This window comes from Antechinus flavipes, chromosome 5 (assembly GCF_016432865.1).
Source record: "Antechinus flavipes isolate AdamAnt ecotype Samford, QLD, Australia chromosome 5, AdamAnt_v2, whole genome shotgun sequence".
Classification (NCBI taxonomy): domain Eukaryota; kingdom Metazoa; phylum Chordata; class Mammalia; order Dasyuromorphia; family Dasyuridae; genus Antechinus; species Antechinus flavipes.
The window spans coordinates 218,041,683-218,057,076 of record NC_067402.1 but is presented as its reverse complement, the minus strand read 5'-3'; the positions used below and the strand labels follow the sequence as shown (position 1 = coordinate 218,057,076).

The 15,394-nt window shown below is 48.8% G+C and overlaps 1 protein-coding gene across 1 annotated transcript in view; it reads left to right on the top strand.

Moving 5' to 3' along the window:
• The window catches only part of LRP1 (LDL receptor related protein 1), a 111,195-nt gene that overhangs the window by 74,955 nt on the left and 20,846 nt on the right, over positions 1 to 15,394 (top strand). The window contains exons 43-65 of the mRNA XM_051961460.1: positions 1,249 to 1,453; positions 1,808 to 2,000; positions 2,921 to 3,046; positions 3,378 to 3,506; positions 3,843 to 3,962; positions 5,639 to 5,752; positions 6,035 to 6,184; positions 6,285 to 6,404; positions 6,664 to 6,780; positions 6,976 to 7,104; positions 7,419 to 7,541; positions 7,636 to 7,776; positions 8,080 to 8,270; positions 8,513 to 8,696; positions 9,023 to 9,108; positions 9,385 to 9,504; positions 9,793 to 9,980; positions 10,149 to 10,354; positions 10,618 to 10,806; positions 13,238 to 13,386; positions 13,664 to 13,757; positions 13,933 to 14,049; positions 14,613 to 14,732. Of these exons, the coding sequence (XP_051817420.1) occupies positions 1,249 to 1,453; positions 1,808 to 2,000; positions 2,921 to 3,046; positions 3,378 to 3,506; positions 3,843 to 3,962; positions 5,639 to 5,752; positions 6,035 to 6,184; positions 6,285 to 6,404; positions 6,664 to 6,780; positions 6,976 to 7,104; positions 7,419 to 7,541; positions 7,636 to 7,776; positions 8,080 to 8,270; positions 8,513 to 8,696; positions 9,023 to 9,108; positions 9,385 to 9,504; positions 9,793 to 9,980; positions 10,149 to 10,354; positions 10,618 to 10,806; positions 13,238 to 13,386; positions 13,664 to 13,757; positions 13,933 to 14,049; positions 14,613 to 14,732 (3,311 nt within the window). The remainder of the gene's footprint in view (positions 1 to 1,248; positions 1,454 to 1,807; positions 2,001 to 2,920; positions 3,047 to 3,377; positions 3,507 to 3,842; positions 3,963 to 5,638; positions 5,753 to 6,034; positions 6,185 to 6,284; positions 6,405 to 6,663; positions 6,781 to 6,975; positions 7,105 to 7,418; positions 7,542 to 7,635; positions 7,777 to 8,079; positions 8,271 to 8,512; positions 8,697 to 9,022; positions 9,109 to 9,384; positions 9,505 to 9,792; positions 9,981 to 10,148; positions 10,355 to 10,617; positions 10,807 to 13,237; positions 13,387 to 13,663; positions 13,758 to 13,932; positions 14,050 to 14,612; positions 14,733 to 15,394) is intronic.

The window sequence follows — 15,394 nt, the reverse complement described above, 5'->3', positions numbered from 1 at the left end:
TCAGGAAAGGAAACACAAAGCAAAAAGAGGCAGTTAGGAGCTTGAGATCCAGTCTTGGACTCTCCTAAGTACATGGTCTTGTACTGCCAGGTACAATTTATATTATAGCTAGGACAATTATTGCCTTCTGGGGATTGGGAGATGGGGAGCAGGAAGGGAAGGGGGAAAGGGTTTATATAGCACCTAATATGTGCCAGGCACTGTGCTGAGTACTTTACAAATATAATCTCATTTGATCTTCACAACATCCCTGTGAAGCACCTCTAGGTGCTGTTATTGGCCCCATTTTACAGTTGAGGAAATTGAGGCAAAATAGAGGTTGAATGTCTTAACTGGAGTCACATGGTTGGTAAGTGTCTAAAGCAAAATTTGAACTTGTTTTCACGACTCCAGGTTCAGCGTTCTTGTCAGTGTGCCACCTAGTTACCTGGAACTGACTGGAAGTACCAGGGAGAACTGATGATTAGCTTTGAAAGAAGGAGGAACTTTTCTTCTTGATCCTTTATCTGGTCTATTGAAGGGATAGCTCCTCTTGGCTCAGTCTGCAATTATCCTTGATACCCCTTCTTCCATCACAGGGTATAACACACCAACTAAGAGCCCTTTGGCAAGAGCCCAGAGTACAAATCCACCCTTACAGGTGCATCAAGGGGCAACCTCTGCTACAAATAAATGAAACTATGGATTTCAAAAGATTTGAGACCTATAAGAGACCTTAGAGATCACCTAGTTTTACCATTTTTCAGAGAAGAAAATGGAATATTAGATATCTCAAAGCACAAAATCATAAAATTGGAAGAAATCACAGAGGTCAATCTAATTTAACCACCTCGAATGGAACATGGAACATTTGTGTAAACTTTCAGGCTCGCACCCCTTTCTGCTTTTTAAATGCATTCATTCTAGGTATATGGCTTAATTTTTTTTGAGGCAATTAAGGTTAACTGATTTGCCCAGCTTAGTGTCTGAGGTCATATGTGAATTCAGGTATTCCTGATTTCAGGACTTGTGTTCTATCCATTGAATCACCCAGTTGCCCTGGCTTAATTTTCTTAATACTTGTTTTGTTATTATGATTCAAGCTTCTGTACAGTTTGGATTTCTAGTTGGGCTTTGAATTTCTAGACTTTCCTAGGTGGCCCATTTACTAGAAGCTAGGTTCTCCATGTTAAATTCTAGGCTCTCCCACTTTCTAGGTAGCTTATGCTCTTTCACTATCACTTCCCTCCCTCCCTTTGTCTTATCCAGTCTGATGTTCTGGACCAACTGGAATGAGCAACATCCAAGCATCATGCGGGCAGCACTGTCAGGGGCCAATGTCTTGACACTGATTGAACGTGACATCCGAACACCCAATGGTCTGGCCATTGACCACCGTGCGGAGAAGCTCTATTTCTCTGATGCCACATTGGACAAGATAGAGCGCTGCGAGTATGATGGCTCCCACCGATATGTGAGTCTGGGTCTGGAGGGAAAGGATGTCTCCTTGTGGTCCCTTGTTTAGGGAAGAAGGGGAGGGGCATGACTTCCACTGATGGAATCGGAGGAAATAGCCAGTTGGACAATTCCAACAATTGAATAAGCACAAGTGAGTCAAAAATGAAGGAGTCAGAGGAAGAGAATGATGATGATCTTGGGTGGAATGCTTCCTCCAAGATAAACTATTTGGAATTCATTCACTTGAGTTTTCTTTCCCATTCTCTGACTATCTACCAATTGGTGATCTCATCCCTTGAGATTGGCTGATCTGAGGAAAGGTGTCAGAGATCAGAATTATGACCAGTGACCATGGCCCCATACCCCACAGGTGATCCTGAAGTCAGAGCCCGTCCACCCCTTTGGACTGGCTGTGTATGGGGAGCACATTTTCTGGACAGACTGGGTACGGCGGGCTGTGCAGCGAGCCAACAAGTATGTGGGGAGTGATATGAAAATGCTTCGAGTGGACATCCCCCAGCAGCCCATGGGCATTGTGGCCGTGGCCAATGACACTAACAGTTGTGAGTGTCTTCCCACTCTGGGTCCATCATATACACACCCCAGACTCCCCAAAAACCAGGATCTTGTACATACATGAATCCATTTCCTTGAGCCTCCCAATTCCAGGGGATTTCCTTTAGGGCTTTCTTCTCCTCTCTGCTTTAATCCTGTCATAGCAAATAGAACACTGAACTTGAATATGGGAAGAACTAAGTTCAGACCCTATCTCAAACAGTTACAAGATAGGTAATCTTCCAAAAATTACTTAAATTCTTTTAGCTTAGATTTCCTCATCTGTAAAATGGGGATAATAATAGCTATAGCATTTAGCTTACAGCATCATTTTAAGGACCAAATGAGATATGTAAAGTACTTTTTAAACCTTTAAAACATTATGCAGAGTGTCCCCAAAAGGCAAATAGAAATAAATTTCCATTATTATTCAACACATACCCCAGAGCCTCCAGTCATTCTAATATCTCACATACTCACCCAAGAGCTTTCCTCTACTAACCTAAGATGTCTGTATACATTCCTCGATCTTCTCAAACCCAGTTTTTCCAGAGAGAGAGAGAAAATTTGTTATTTCATTAATATAGGCATTTCCCTGGACTACACACACACACACACACACACACAATATAACCTGTAAACACAAGCATGCCCTTGAATTGTCCCTTTAATTCAGAATTCAGGAATCTATATACATATTATGGCTTGCTACTCCCAATTACACACACATCCCAGAACTCCACTGAAATTCGGTTTCTTCCACTATCACCCCAAGAATCCACTCAATCTTGAATGTCCCTTGTAGAAACACTCCAGACTCTCCTCCTCCCTCCAGGTCCCACCAGTAACTTGGATATCATTGCATATTTTTTGGTGCTCAGCACAGAGTGAGTAGAGTCCTTCACTCCTTCTTCTTGCCCTGTTCCAGGTGAGCTCTCCCCTTGCCGTATCAACAATGGAGGCTGTCAGGACCTGTGTATGCTCACACCGCAGGGACATGTCAAGTGCTCTTGTCGGGGGGCTCGGATTCTCCAGGATGACTTCACTTGCCGCGGTGAGAGAAGAGGACACGGATCTGGAGGAGGGTGGGAGAAATGTGGTAAAGGAGGGTAATAGTGGATTAGGGATAGGAATGAAATCATCTAAAATTGATAAAGATTCATAGAATGTGGGAGCTGGAGGGGACCTCAGTGGTCTTCTAGCTTAGCCCTTCCTTTCCCCAACATTCTGTTATGTGATTTATTCAAGGTCATGCAGCTAGTAAAGCTGACCTTCTCTCCTCAGCAAGGGCCAGTAGAACTTAGTACTCAGGGCCATGGACCAGGGAGTCTTACCCTGGATCCTGAATCCTCTTTGTCCTTCCTATTGATAACCTCAATTACCAGCCATGAACTCCACCTGTCGGACACAAGATGAGTTTGAATGTGCCAATGGCGAATGCATCAGCTTCAGCCTGACTTGCGATGGCACCTCCCACTGCAAGGACAAGTCGGACGAGAAGCCATCCTACTGCAGTAAGAGCCTTGCCCCTTAGACGCCTGTCCCCTCTGCTTTATACACAGCTAGGAACACACCACTGGCCCAGGCTTTTATGCTGCAGCCCTGGATGTGTGGGGAGTACTGGGTGGGCCCTTGGAACATTGCCTACCTCGAGGTGACCCTCACATCCTAAGCCAAAATTCAGGCAGAATGACACAGGATAAGCTTCTGGGGGCGGGGAGCTATGATGTGCTCTTATTGTATCCCTAGCCATCTCCTGAGCAGGCCCCCAGTACTCACCTGCCCAGTCAGTGAGTAAACATGAGCTCGCAGGAGCATCTTCCACTCATTCTGACCTTCTCCTTCCCCAGACACACGCCGCTGTAAGAAGACTTTCCGTCAGTGTAACAATGGGCGCTGTGTGTCCAACACTCTCTGGTGTAATGGGGCAGATGATTGTGGTGATGGCTCAGATGAAATTCCATGTAACAGTGAGTACTAGAGTCTCTCTTCCCCATCCCCCTGAGTGAAATGTTCACCTGCATCCCCTAGCCTTCTAGCCCAGGGCTTCTTAGCCTAGAATACAGGAACTATTTTTTTTTAATTTTGATAACTCTATTTCACAGTATAACTGATTTCCGTCATAACCTTTGCATTTGATTTTTTTCATTTAATAACATTGTCCTGCAAAAGGGTCCAGAGGTTTTTGCCAGATAGCCAAAGAGGTCCATGAAACAGAAAAGGTTAAGAACCTTTGTCCTAGATGTTAGATTCAAGGTCCCCTGACTCTCTTGAGCCTTTGATTTTAGGTTTCTTTAAGTTAGTATTATCTTTGTTTCTGTAAATAAGAACGCTCAAATTTATAAGTTCTTTTTTAATGTTTATAAAGCATTTTCCTTACAATAATTCTTCTTTAAATTTTATTTTCCAATTAAGAAAAATTTCTTTTTTCTCCTCATGTCCTCATACCACTGGAAAAAGAAAAGAAAGAAAAATTAAGTCCTTGTAACAAATATATGTAGGCTTTGAGGTCAGTAGTTGGGGAACACACTGTATCATCTGTCTCCTACAATCCTGGTTGGTTATTGAATTGATCTCAGATCTTAAATCTTTCAAAGGCCTTGGAACTGGATAGTACCAGTCAACAAGCCAAGTCAGGAACATTTATTAAGCACTGTGCTAAGTTCTGGGAACGCACACAAAAAAGTAAAAATAATCCCTGTCTTCAAGCAGTTTCCAGTCCAATGGGTGAGACAACATGAAATCTGTACAAATAAGATGTTTTACAGCAGAGCTTTTTAAACTTTTTCTACTTGTGATTCCTTTTTGTCCAAGAAATTTTTATGTGAGTCCAGTTATACAAGTATATAAAATAGGTATACAAAGCAGTCATTTAATGATAACAGATCTTAATTTCATGACCCCCATGTTCAGTTATGAGACCCATAAAAGATCATGACCCACAATTTAAGAAGCTGAGGTTTACAAGATAAATTCCCTTCATAGGGGAGGCATTAAAGGGGACCAGAAAAATCTTACAGAAGGTGAAATTTTAGCGAAAACTTGAAAGAAATTGGAGAAAATTGAAGAAATATTATAAATATTACAGTAACTCCACTTTATAGAGATGGAAATAGAAGAATTTGATTGCTCACAATAAATGTCAGAACCAGACCTGACCCCTTAACTCAAGCCCTGGTCTTTTCCCCACTCCCTTGGCCTGCTAGTTTTCTCATCTATAAAACAGAAATAACAATATTTGCCCTGTCTAGCTCCCAAGATTGTTGTGAAGAAAGTTCTTTGTAAACATTGTAGAAATGGGAGTCGTTATGTTTTGGGAGGAAGGGAAGAAGCATCCAAAGACCCTCCATCGATGCAGTTTGCCTGAATTGCAGGGTTTGAGAATGTTGCTTAGCTAACGACCACTGTTGCACGGCCAGTCTGTGTCAGAGGTGATACGGGCTCTCAGTCTCGGGCTCCCAGACTAGTGTGTTCTTTTAGACTATCCTTAGGCTGATGCTGGAGCCCGAGGGCTCTTTCCGTGTGCTTGCTATCTCACCCTGTGGCCGCTGGGGGGTAGCTCTGGGTTCCAAGCCGCTTCCCTCGGCCCCTGCTAGTTTGCAGGGTGACTTCCAGGCTGATGAGGGCTGGCCGGGCTGCTTTACAGAGACCGCCTGTGCAGTGGATGAGTTCCGGTGCCGGGATGGGAGCTGCATCAGTAATTCTAGCCGTTGCAACCAGTTCCTGGACTGTGAAGATGCATCAGATGAGATGAATTGTAGTGAGTAGAGGATTTGTCCTGGCCCGCTCATCTCACCCTGTGTCTCCTGTTCCCGATTTCCTCAGCTCTTCCTTCCCTGCTGCCCCATCTGCCCTCCACCCCCTGGATTCTCCTTCGTGGTCCCCTTTCCCCCTGTTCCTCCGGCCCATCTTTCTTCCCTGGGCCTGCCCCAACCGGGTCTCCAAAAGGGGGGGCAGCAAGTAAGGGTGGAAAGGGGATCTTTCCAGGGGTGGGGGAGGGACCAGGATGTCACCCCTCTCCCTCCCCCACCCCCACCCCCAGGCACCACTGACTGTAGCAGCTACTTCCGCCTGGGGGTGAAGGGGGTGACGTTCCTGCCGTGCGAGCGGACGTCCCTGTGCTATGCCTCCAGCTGGGTTTGTGACGGCGCCAATGACTGCGGGGACTACAGTGACGAGCGTGACTGCCCAGGTGAGGGCCCCCCGGCGGTGAGGGGGTGGGGCCTGCACCCAGCCTGCGGGTCCCCTGGATGTTGGGGGTGGGCCCCTCATCCTCAGCCTCCGCTCCCTAGGTGTGAAGCCCAGGTGCCCCCTGAATTACTTCCCCTGCCCCAGTGGCCGCTGCATCCCCATGAGCTGGACATGTGACAAGGAAGATGACTGTGAACATGGCGAGGATGAGGCTCACTGTAGTACGTAAAAACCCGCGTCCCTCTGCCCTCAGACCTGGAGCTGCAGGGGGCCTGTCCTAAGGGGTCCCGGCATCTGTCCCAAGCCCGGGAGGCCCCCACCACGGGGCCCCTCCTCCCACGAGCTCCGGACCTCCGGCTCTTCTTTTTCCTGGGGTGGGCCGCAGGGGCTTTGAGAGTGAATGCCTGGGATACCGTGCTCCCCAACATCACCTTCTGCCCGTACTCCCCCCAACACTCCCCCTGTGCGTCTGTCCCCCAGACAAGTTCTGCTCAGAGGCCCAGTTTGAATGTCAGAACCACCGCTGCATCTCCAAGGAGTGGCTCTGCGACGGGAGCGATGACTGCGGGGATGGCTCGGACGAGGCTGCTCCCTGCCGTGAGTTACCTGGCGCTCACCGGGGGGTGCAGGAGCCGGGCCCTTTGGCTGGGAGCAGCGCTGTGCTGGAAACGGCCATCCTGGTGGGGAAAGGAGGGGGAGCTGAGCTCTGAGGGATGGGAACACGCTGCCCAAGGTGGATGGGAAAGGGGTGTGCATGTGGGGGGCTGTCAGCGACTAATCCTTCCCCCGCAGAGGGCAAGACCTGCGGCCCCTCGTCCTTCTCTTGCCCGGGGATGCACTTCTGTGTTCCCGACCGCTGGCTCTGTGATGGGGACAAAGATTGCGCTGACGGGGCCGACGAGAGTGTTGCGGCCGGATGTTGTAAGTGATCGGGAAGGACTGGGGACCACAGAATCGGCGCGCTGGGATCCCCAGGCTCCGTCTCACAAAGAGGAGGGCTCGGCTGTAGGGAGTCAGTGACTGTTCTGTCACACCGGTTGGATGGTCAGGGATGACAGGGAAGAGAAAATGCTGGTGGGCTGAGGAGGAGGAAGCTGGCGTGGGGACCAGGGCCCCTGGGTTTGGGGTGTCTCGTTCTTGGAGACATAGAGGCTAGAAGCGAGGTGCAGGGAACAGGGCTCGGGCTGTGGGCGGGCTCCGTCGGCCCTGAGTGGGCTCTGACCCTTCTCCCACAGTGTACAACAGCACCTGCGACGAGCGGGAGTTCATGTGTCAGAACCGTCAGTGCATCCCCAAGCACTTTGTCTGCGACCACGACAGAGACTGCGCAGACGGCTCGGATGAGTCGCCGGAGTGTGGTAAGGGCCGGGCATCCCTGACGGGCCAGCTGAGGGCCCGCGGCCCGGAAGCTCGCTGCCCCTCTGACTGCCCCCTTCTTCCCCAACCTTCCAGAGTACCCCACGTGCGGCCCTTCGGAGTTCCGTTGTGCCAACGGGCGCTGCCTGAGCTCCCGCCAGTGGGAATGCGACGGGGAGAACGACTGTCACGATCAGAGCGACGAGGCCCCAAAGAACCCCCACTGCACCAGCCCAGGTAAGAGAGCGAGCGAGGCCCTCTGCAGCCACTGGTGCTCCTGGAGCCCATGGAGCTGGGCACGGAGCAAGCACCGAACCAAGGAGCAGGATCCGAAACCCTGCCTCTCACACTCAGCCGTGGGGCCCGGAACAAATCGCAGTTTCTCCAGACCCAAGATGGAAGTAGCCCTCACACTCCCTAGTTCATGAAGGTGTGGTCAGGAAAGCACTTTGCAAACCCCTAACACACCGAGGAAACAAGAGCTGGTGGGAATAAGGCTGCGTTCAGGCCGCCCTAAAGCCCCCCGTGTCCCTTCCCCAGAACACAAGTGCAATGCATCCTCCCAGTTCCTGTGTGAAAGCGGGCGCTGTGTGAGTGAATCCCTGGTCTGTAACGGGCAAAATGACTGCGGCGATGGCTCAGATGAACGGAGCTGCCACATCAACGAATGCCTGAGCCGAAAACTCAGCGGCTGCAGCCAGGACTGCGAGGATCTGAAAATTGGGTACAAGGTGAGGGCCCCCAGACACACACCGGCCCCCGCACCAGCCTTCACCAGAAGACCCTCCTTTCCAGGGCAGAAAAGGGGGGTGGGTGCTGGGAAGGACTTGCACGCTGGCCAGGTTCTGTGGCAAGGGTGGCAGCGGACTAGAGAACAATGCTTCCCCAGGGCTAAGGCATCCTCCCTACCCACCCCCTACCCCTCAGCCCCACCCCCTGGTGCCCCATGCCCCATGCCCACTGTGCCCCTCAGTGCCGCTGCCGCCCAGGATTCCGGCTGAAGGACGATGGTCGGACGTGTGCGGATGTGGACGAGTGCAGCACCAGCTTCCCCTGTAGCCAGCGCTGTATCAACACCCATGGCAGCTACAAATGTCTGTGTGTGGAGGGCTACGCCCCCCGAGGGGGCGATGCCCACAGCTGCAAGGCCGTGACTGGTGAGGGGAGCATCCCGGAGAGAGGGCAAAGGCCACAGGAGCCCCCGGGGGTAGCCTGAGAACGCGGGGACCCGTCTCTAATGAGGCATTATTTTCCCGTGTAATTTGTCCTATCAGATGGACAGCTGCCCTATTTGCCATTATTTTAATCCCTCTCTGAAACTAATCCCCACAAGCTGCAGGGCCATAACAGGCCAGGGAATCCCGGGGGAGGTGAGACCTTGGGAAAGCAGATGTTCAGAGATGGGGAAGAAGGGATTATTCACGCCGCTCCATGAGGCGGGACCTCAGACCACCACCAGTTCCCTCCCCACTTCTGCCCCCAGATGAGGAGCCATTCTTGATCTTTGCCAATCGCTACTACCTTCGCAAGCTTAACCTGGACGGCACTAACTACACCCTGCTCAAGCAGGTACCAGAACCCCTGACCCTCTGCCCCCTCCTTTCCCCCTCCCCTTTTTTCCTACACTATGTCTGGTCCCCAGGCCTGTTCTCCACCTACCATTTCCCTACTCCTGGGCCTACAAAGAAACTGGGGTGGAAGGGGGAGGGGCGGGACTCCTTTCTCTGTGGGACTTCCCTCTTCAGCCTCAATTTCCTCTCCCTACTGTCTCACTGCCCCTCTGTCCAACCCGTAGTCCCCTGCCCCCGCCCCCGGCTCCAGTCCTCATGTCCTGCCATACATTAGGGCCTGAACAACGCAGTCGCCCTGGATTTTGATTACCGAGAACAAATGATTTACTGGACAGATGTGACAACTCAGGGCAGCATGATCCGAAGAATGAACATCAATGGGAGCAACGTGCAGGTGAGGGGGACCCCTGCCCCCGAGATAGGAGCAGGTCACTAGGAAAATGAGAAAATGATTCCTTAACCTACATGGAGCCCAGAAGAACAAAAGATTTCAGAGGCTACGTGATCTTATTGAGGAAGAAATTATCATTATTTCTACTAATCTCTTACTGAAATTTAACATTTCCTCAAATTATAAATTAATTTTTTTCCCTGAGAAGGGATCCAAAGGTCATCATTCTATGGCCCCTCTTAGGGGCTCTCATCTCACGCTTCCCTTCTCGCTCGCCGTTCGTTCCCCCAGGTGCTGCACCGAACAGGCCTCAGTAACCCAGATGGGCTGGCTGTGGACTGGGTGGGCGGAAACCTGTACTGGTGTGACAAAGGCCGGGATACCATTGAGGTGTCCAAGCTCAACGGGGCCTATCGTACAGTGCTGGTCAGCTCAGGCCTCCGGGAGCCCAGAGCCCTGGTGGTGGATGTGCAGAACGGGTAAGTAGAGGGGAGCGATAAGGGCAGCCCCAGCACCTGAGTTTGCCCACTCCTGGAATCAGTGCGAAAGAGTCCAGCGTTCCCAGCTCCTCAGCACCCCGACTCTGGGAGAGGTCTTAGGCCCTCACCCCCAGAGTGCTCACCTCCTGGCTCCTGGCTTGGGAACAGGTACCTGTACTGGACAGACTGGGGTGACCACTCGCTGATCGGGAGGATTGGCATGGATGGCTCCGGACGCAGCGTGGTTGTAGACACCAAGATCACGTGGCCCAATGGACTGACCCTGGATTATGTCACTGAGAGAATCTACTGGGCAGATGCCCGTGAGGACTACATAGAGTTTGCCAGCTTGGATGGCTCCAATCGCCACATTGGTCAGTATCATTTGTGGGTCAGGGCCTGGGAGCAGCGTTTGGGGGCATGTGGCAAAGCGTGGGTACCACGGGGTTCCGAGGGCACCCAAAGAGTAGGAGAGAAATTAGGCCGTGGCACTGATCCTTTGGCCTGCTCTCAGAATTGACCTCCATCCTTCAGTCCCCACCTTATTCCTCTCCAGCTCCGTGCAGAGTGAGGAGGAGCAATGCTAAAGCGTTAGGAGTGTTTTGACCCCTGACCCGTGCCATTCTCTCCCTCCCAGTGCTGAGCCAGGACATCCCCCACATTTTTGCACTCACCTTGTTTGAGGACTTCGTATACTGGACCGATTGGGAAACCAAGTCCATAAACCGGGCGCACAAGACTACAGGGGCCAACAAGACGCTGCTCATCAGCACCTTACATCGGCCCATGGACCTGCATGTCTTCCACGCCCTGCGCCAGCCCGATGGTGAGGAGGGGGCCACGGGAGCAGGGGTGCACAGGGCTCCCATCTGAGACCGGTATAGACTAGAGCGTTAGCGTGAGGAGGAACCACGGCAGGGATTTTATGAGGCAGCAGAATCTGGCGGTTAAGACGCCTCCGAGTTCTTGTCATCCATCCATCCATCCATTCCACAGTTGTTGATTGAGCATCGGTTGTGGGCTCAGGCTTGTGCCAGATGCTTAAAGGGACACCAGGAGGTCCTACCCATGAGATACTGACAATCTAGATGGAAAGGCAAGAGACATAAGCATGCAGTAGACCTCAGGAATCTCACAAGAAGGGGCAGCTAGGTGGCGCAGTGGATAGAGCACCAGCCCTGAAATCGGGAGACCTGAGTTCTCAGACACTGTATGTGACCCTATTTCTAGTAGTCTTTATAATACTAAATCCTGTGATATCATGAGTCTCTTTGAGCCTCAATTTCCCCATCTGCAAAATGGAGCTAATGATAATACTTGATTTATCTATTTGTCGTGAGACTCAAATAAGATCATTTGACTATCCATATGACCTTGGACATGCCCTTCTTGCCCTCTCCGTGCCCCAATATGCTCATCTGTCAAATAGGAATTTTGGACCAGATGATGTCCAGGATTCTGCTTCTCCAACTTATGATGCCTCCTGGGGGCACCTCCCATGGACACCCCCTAGACAAGTCATTTCATCTGTAAAATGGAAATAGTCATTCCTTTCCTCATTTCATCACAGAGTAAAATGAGATAATAAAAATGACAAAAATAAAGTGATGGCCCTTAGGGAAGAAACACCAGCCACCACCACTTAGAGAGGCTGAGGTCGGGCCAGAGCATTTACACAATGGCCAATTGAGGTCAGAAGCAGTAGAAGGAAGATTGATTGCCTGCGGCCGTGGGATGGAAAGGCAGTAGAGTAGTGCAGTGAAAGAAACCTTGGTCTTTGAGTCAGGAAAAACCTGGGATCAAATTTGCCTCTGACATTTATAAGCTCTTTGATCATTATTGTTATTTAGTCATTTCAGTCTTATGCAATTCTTTGGGACCCCATTTGGATTTCTATTAGCAAAGATACTGGATTGGTTTGCTGCTTCCTTCTCCAGTTCATTTTACAGATAAGGAAATTGAGGCAGGCAGAGTTAAGTGATTTGCTTGAGGTCACACAGCTAATAAGTGTCTGAGGATGGATCCTGACTCCAGATCCATCACTCCCTGATCATAGGCAAATCTTTTAATATGTCACTAAGCCTCAGTTTCCTTATTTGTGTATCAGGGATAATTATAACTCCTTTCTCACAATATTATCGGAAATATCAAATGAGAAAATATATGTGCAGTACTTTGAAAACCTTAAAACAGTATATAAATAGTGGCAGCTAGATGGTGCAGTGAATAGAGCACCAGCCCTGAAGTTAGGAGGACCCGAGTTCAAATCTGACCTTAGACACTTAACCCTTCCTAGCTGGGCAAGTCACTTAACCCCAATTACCTCAGCCAAAAACAAAAAAACAAAAAACGATATATATTTGTTATATGTTTGTTATTTGACAAAATTCCTTGGGGTTGGAATCCTCAAACTCAATTTTAAGAAATAAGAATATTTCATTTCAAGTTTTTAGAAAGATGCTAAGGTTAGGGTTAAGGTTTTAAAAGTAGAGTAGAAAAACTCAGGATAAGAGTAGGGTGAAGATAGGATTAGGGAATATGAGGAAAGAGAATTAAGGTGAGATCAGGGATAGGTTTAGGGCAGCTGTTCTCAAACTTGTTGTCTCAGGACCTCTTAAAATGAAAACTTCTAAAAATTATTGTGGATCCCAAGAGAGATTTTTTTAAAATACATGTTATATCTATTGATAATTATATTATAAATTAAAACTGATAAAATTTCAAAGTATTTATTCATTTTAAAATAATAAATAATAAAACCATTAAAATAAATAGCATTTTACAAAAAAAAATTTCAAAGACAAAAAAAGCAATGAGAAGAGTGGTATGGTTTTACCTATTTTTACACATCTCTTTAATGTCTGATTTACTAGAAGACTTCTGGATTCTCCTGTCCCTTCTGCATTCAGACTGTTGTGATATATCTGACCTCACATGGATATATAATTGGAAGAGGGGTGGGAAGGAAGTGCATTTTAACAGTTAAATAATCTTAGTTTTTAGAAAAATCGTTTTGACCTTATAAATTTGCTTAAAAGGCTTTGGGATTGCTCAGGGGTCCTTGGACCACACTTGACAACTTCTGGGTTACAGAATGGTTTGGGGTTGCTGTAGAGTCCGGATTAAAGGTGGGGGGAGGGGCAAATGGGGAAGAGTTCAAGATTTTGTCTAGGAATCTTGAAAAAAAATAACAAGTCTCTAAAGACAATGGGACTGACCTGCTTTTGACCTTTCCCATCCCCTCTGCTTCATTGCAGTCCCTAATCACCCATGCAAAGTGAACAATGGCGGCTGTAGCAACTTGTGTCTGCTTTCTCCCGGTGGGGGCCACAAATGTGCCTGTCCCACCAACTTCTATCTGGGCGGTGATGGTCGTACTTGTGTGTCCAACTGTACAGCCAGTCAGGTGAGGGCCCTGTCCGTATTCATGAGCCACCCAGCAAATCCTTCACACAAAGGCCCGTCTACATCCTCTGACCTCCTCTAACCTATGCTGACTCCCCGCGGTTTTGTCTGCTCCCAAATCCTGCTGCCCCTGAACCATTTCACATCTCTCACCATAAATATCCCCATAACCTGACCTGACTTCCCCATATTAATACCCCCGCTCCCCCCAAAAGGACTTCAAACTTTCCCTGACCCCAGAACCCACCTCTACAAAACTCTTCTTCCCCAAACCCTAGTTTGTGTGCAAGAATGACAAGTGCATCCCCTTCTGGTGGAAATGCGACACAGAGGATGATTGTGGTGACCATTCTGACGAGCCCCATGATTGTCGTAAGTGATTAGCGAAGGGCGAGGGGGGACAGTCTGTTGGTGTGACGGGAAAAGAGGTAGCCGGGAAAACTGGAGATCCTGGGAGCAGGAGGGGAGGCAAGCTATGGGGTGCTGATGGGAGGGGAGAGCGATAGCACCCACACTGTACACTCATTGAACCACCTTTTCCCTGCAGCTGAGTTCAAGTGCCGTCCAGGGCAATTTCAGTGCTCCACTGGTATCTGCACGAACCCAGCCTTCATATGTGATGGTGACAATGATTGTCAGGATAACAGTGATGAAGCCAATTGTGGTAAGGGAATTGACCCCCTGTGTCCTGGCCCAAGGGCCAGGGTGAGATTCTCTGTGCACCCGGGGAAGGAGACAGCGGGCTCCTCCTTCCTCAGCTCACTTGCTATGCCAATTTCTGAGATCTCTTCCATCTGAGGATGAGTCCCTTTTAAAAAATGTTTTTCCCTTCAAAATCCTTCACTTTAGGTCTTCATTCCCCCTATAGCTTTTCTAAGCAGGACCTCCTACTCTCCTCCTCTGTAGCTGAAATGCGTATAGTATTTGAAATAAAAAGCACTTTATATAATTATCTCCTTTGAGCCCCACAATGTTCTATAGGTATTGTTATAAAGATTTTCCAGTTAAAAAATAGTGGCTCAAAAAAATTAAATGACTTGCCCTGCCACATTGCTGCTAAGTGTCAAAGGCTGGACTTCTATTTGCTTTCCCCATTTGAACACTGGGAAGCCTTCCCATCCTTCCTGCCATAGTGCTGGTCCTTTTCTTTTTACCTCTAGCCTCTGTGGGAATGGATCTCCTCTTTCTTGACCCTGCTCTTTTCCATGGCTTTATGTCCCCCTGCAGACATCCATGTCTGTCTGCCCAGCCAGTTCAAATGCACCAACACCAATCGATGCATCCCTGGTATATTCCGCTGTAATGGGCAGGACAACTGTGGAGACGGCGAGGATGAGCGGGACTGTCGTGAGTGACTGGACTTTGGGGGGGCCAGATTAAGGAAGAGAGACAGACAGACAAGAAAATGAGAGACAGACAGAGAGAGGATGAAAGAGAAGAGACAGAGGGAGGGGAGAAAGAGAGAGAGAGGGAGAGAGAAGAGAAGAGGCAGAGAGGGAGGAGGGGAGACAGAGAAAAGAAAGAGAAAATTTCCAGACATTTTGAAGCCCTTGGGGAAAATGGCTTGAGATGTTTTGGGAGAAGTTGAAATACATGCAATATTCATCTTAGAGATCTTAAGTCAGTTTATTCGTTGGATAACATAATTCAATTCAATTCAATTGAGCAATCAATTATTAAGCACCAACTATGTGGCAAGACCCAGAAGATGTAAGAGGATTAGGGCACAATGACTGGCCTCGAGGGGATGACACTACAATAAAGAGCCAGGAATGAAATATACAAAATGAAATATTGTGCAAGATAAAATGTGATCAGGGTAAAAGAGGGCACTAGGTAATAAATAATAAATAAATAAGAGGAGGGAAAAGTCTCTCTCATGGGGAGGAGAGGGTATTATTAGGGGTGCTCACATGGAAGAAGTAGCATGGAGCTGAGCTTTCAAGGAAAAGAAGAATCTCAACAGGTGACGAGGAAGTGAATTCCAGGCATCTGCTGCATGATTTCAG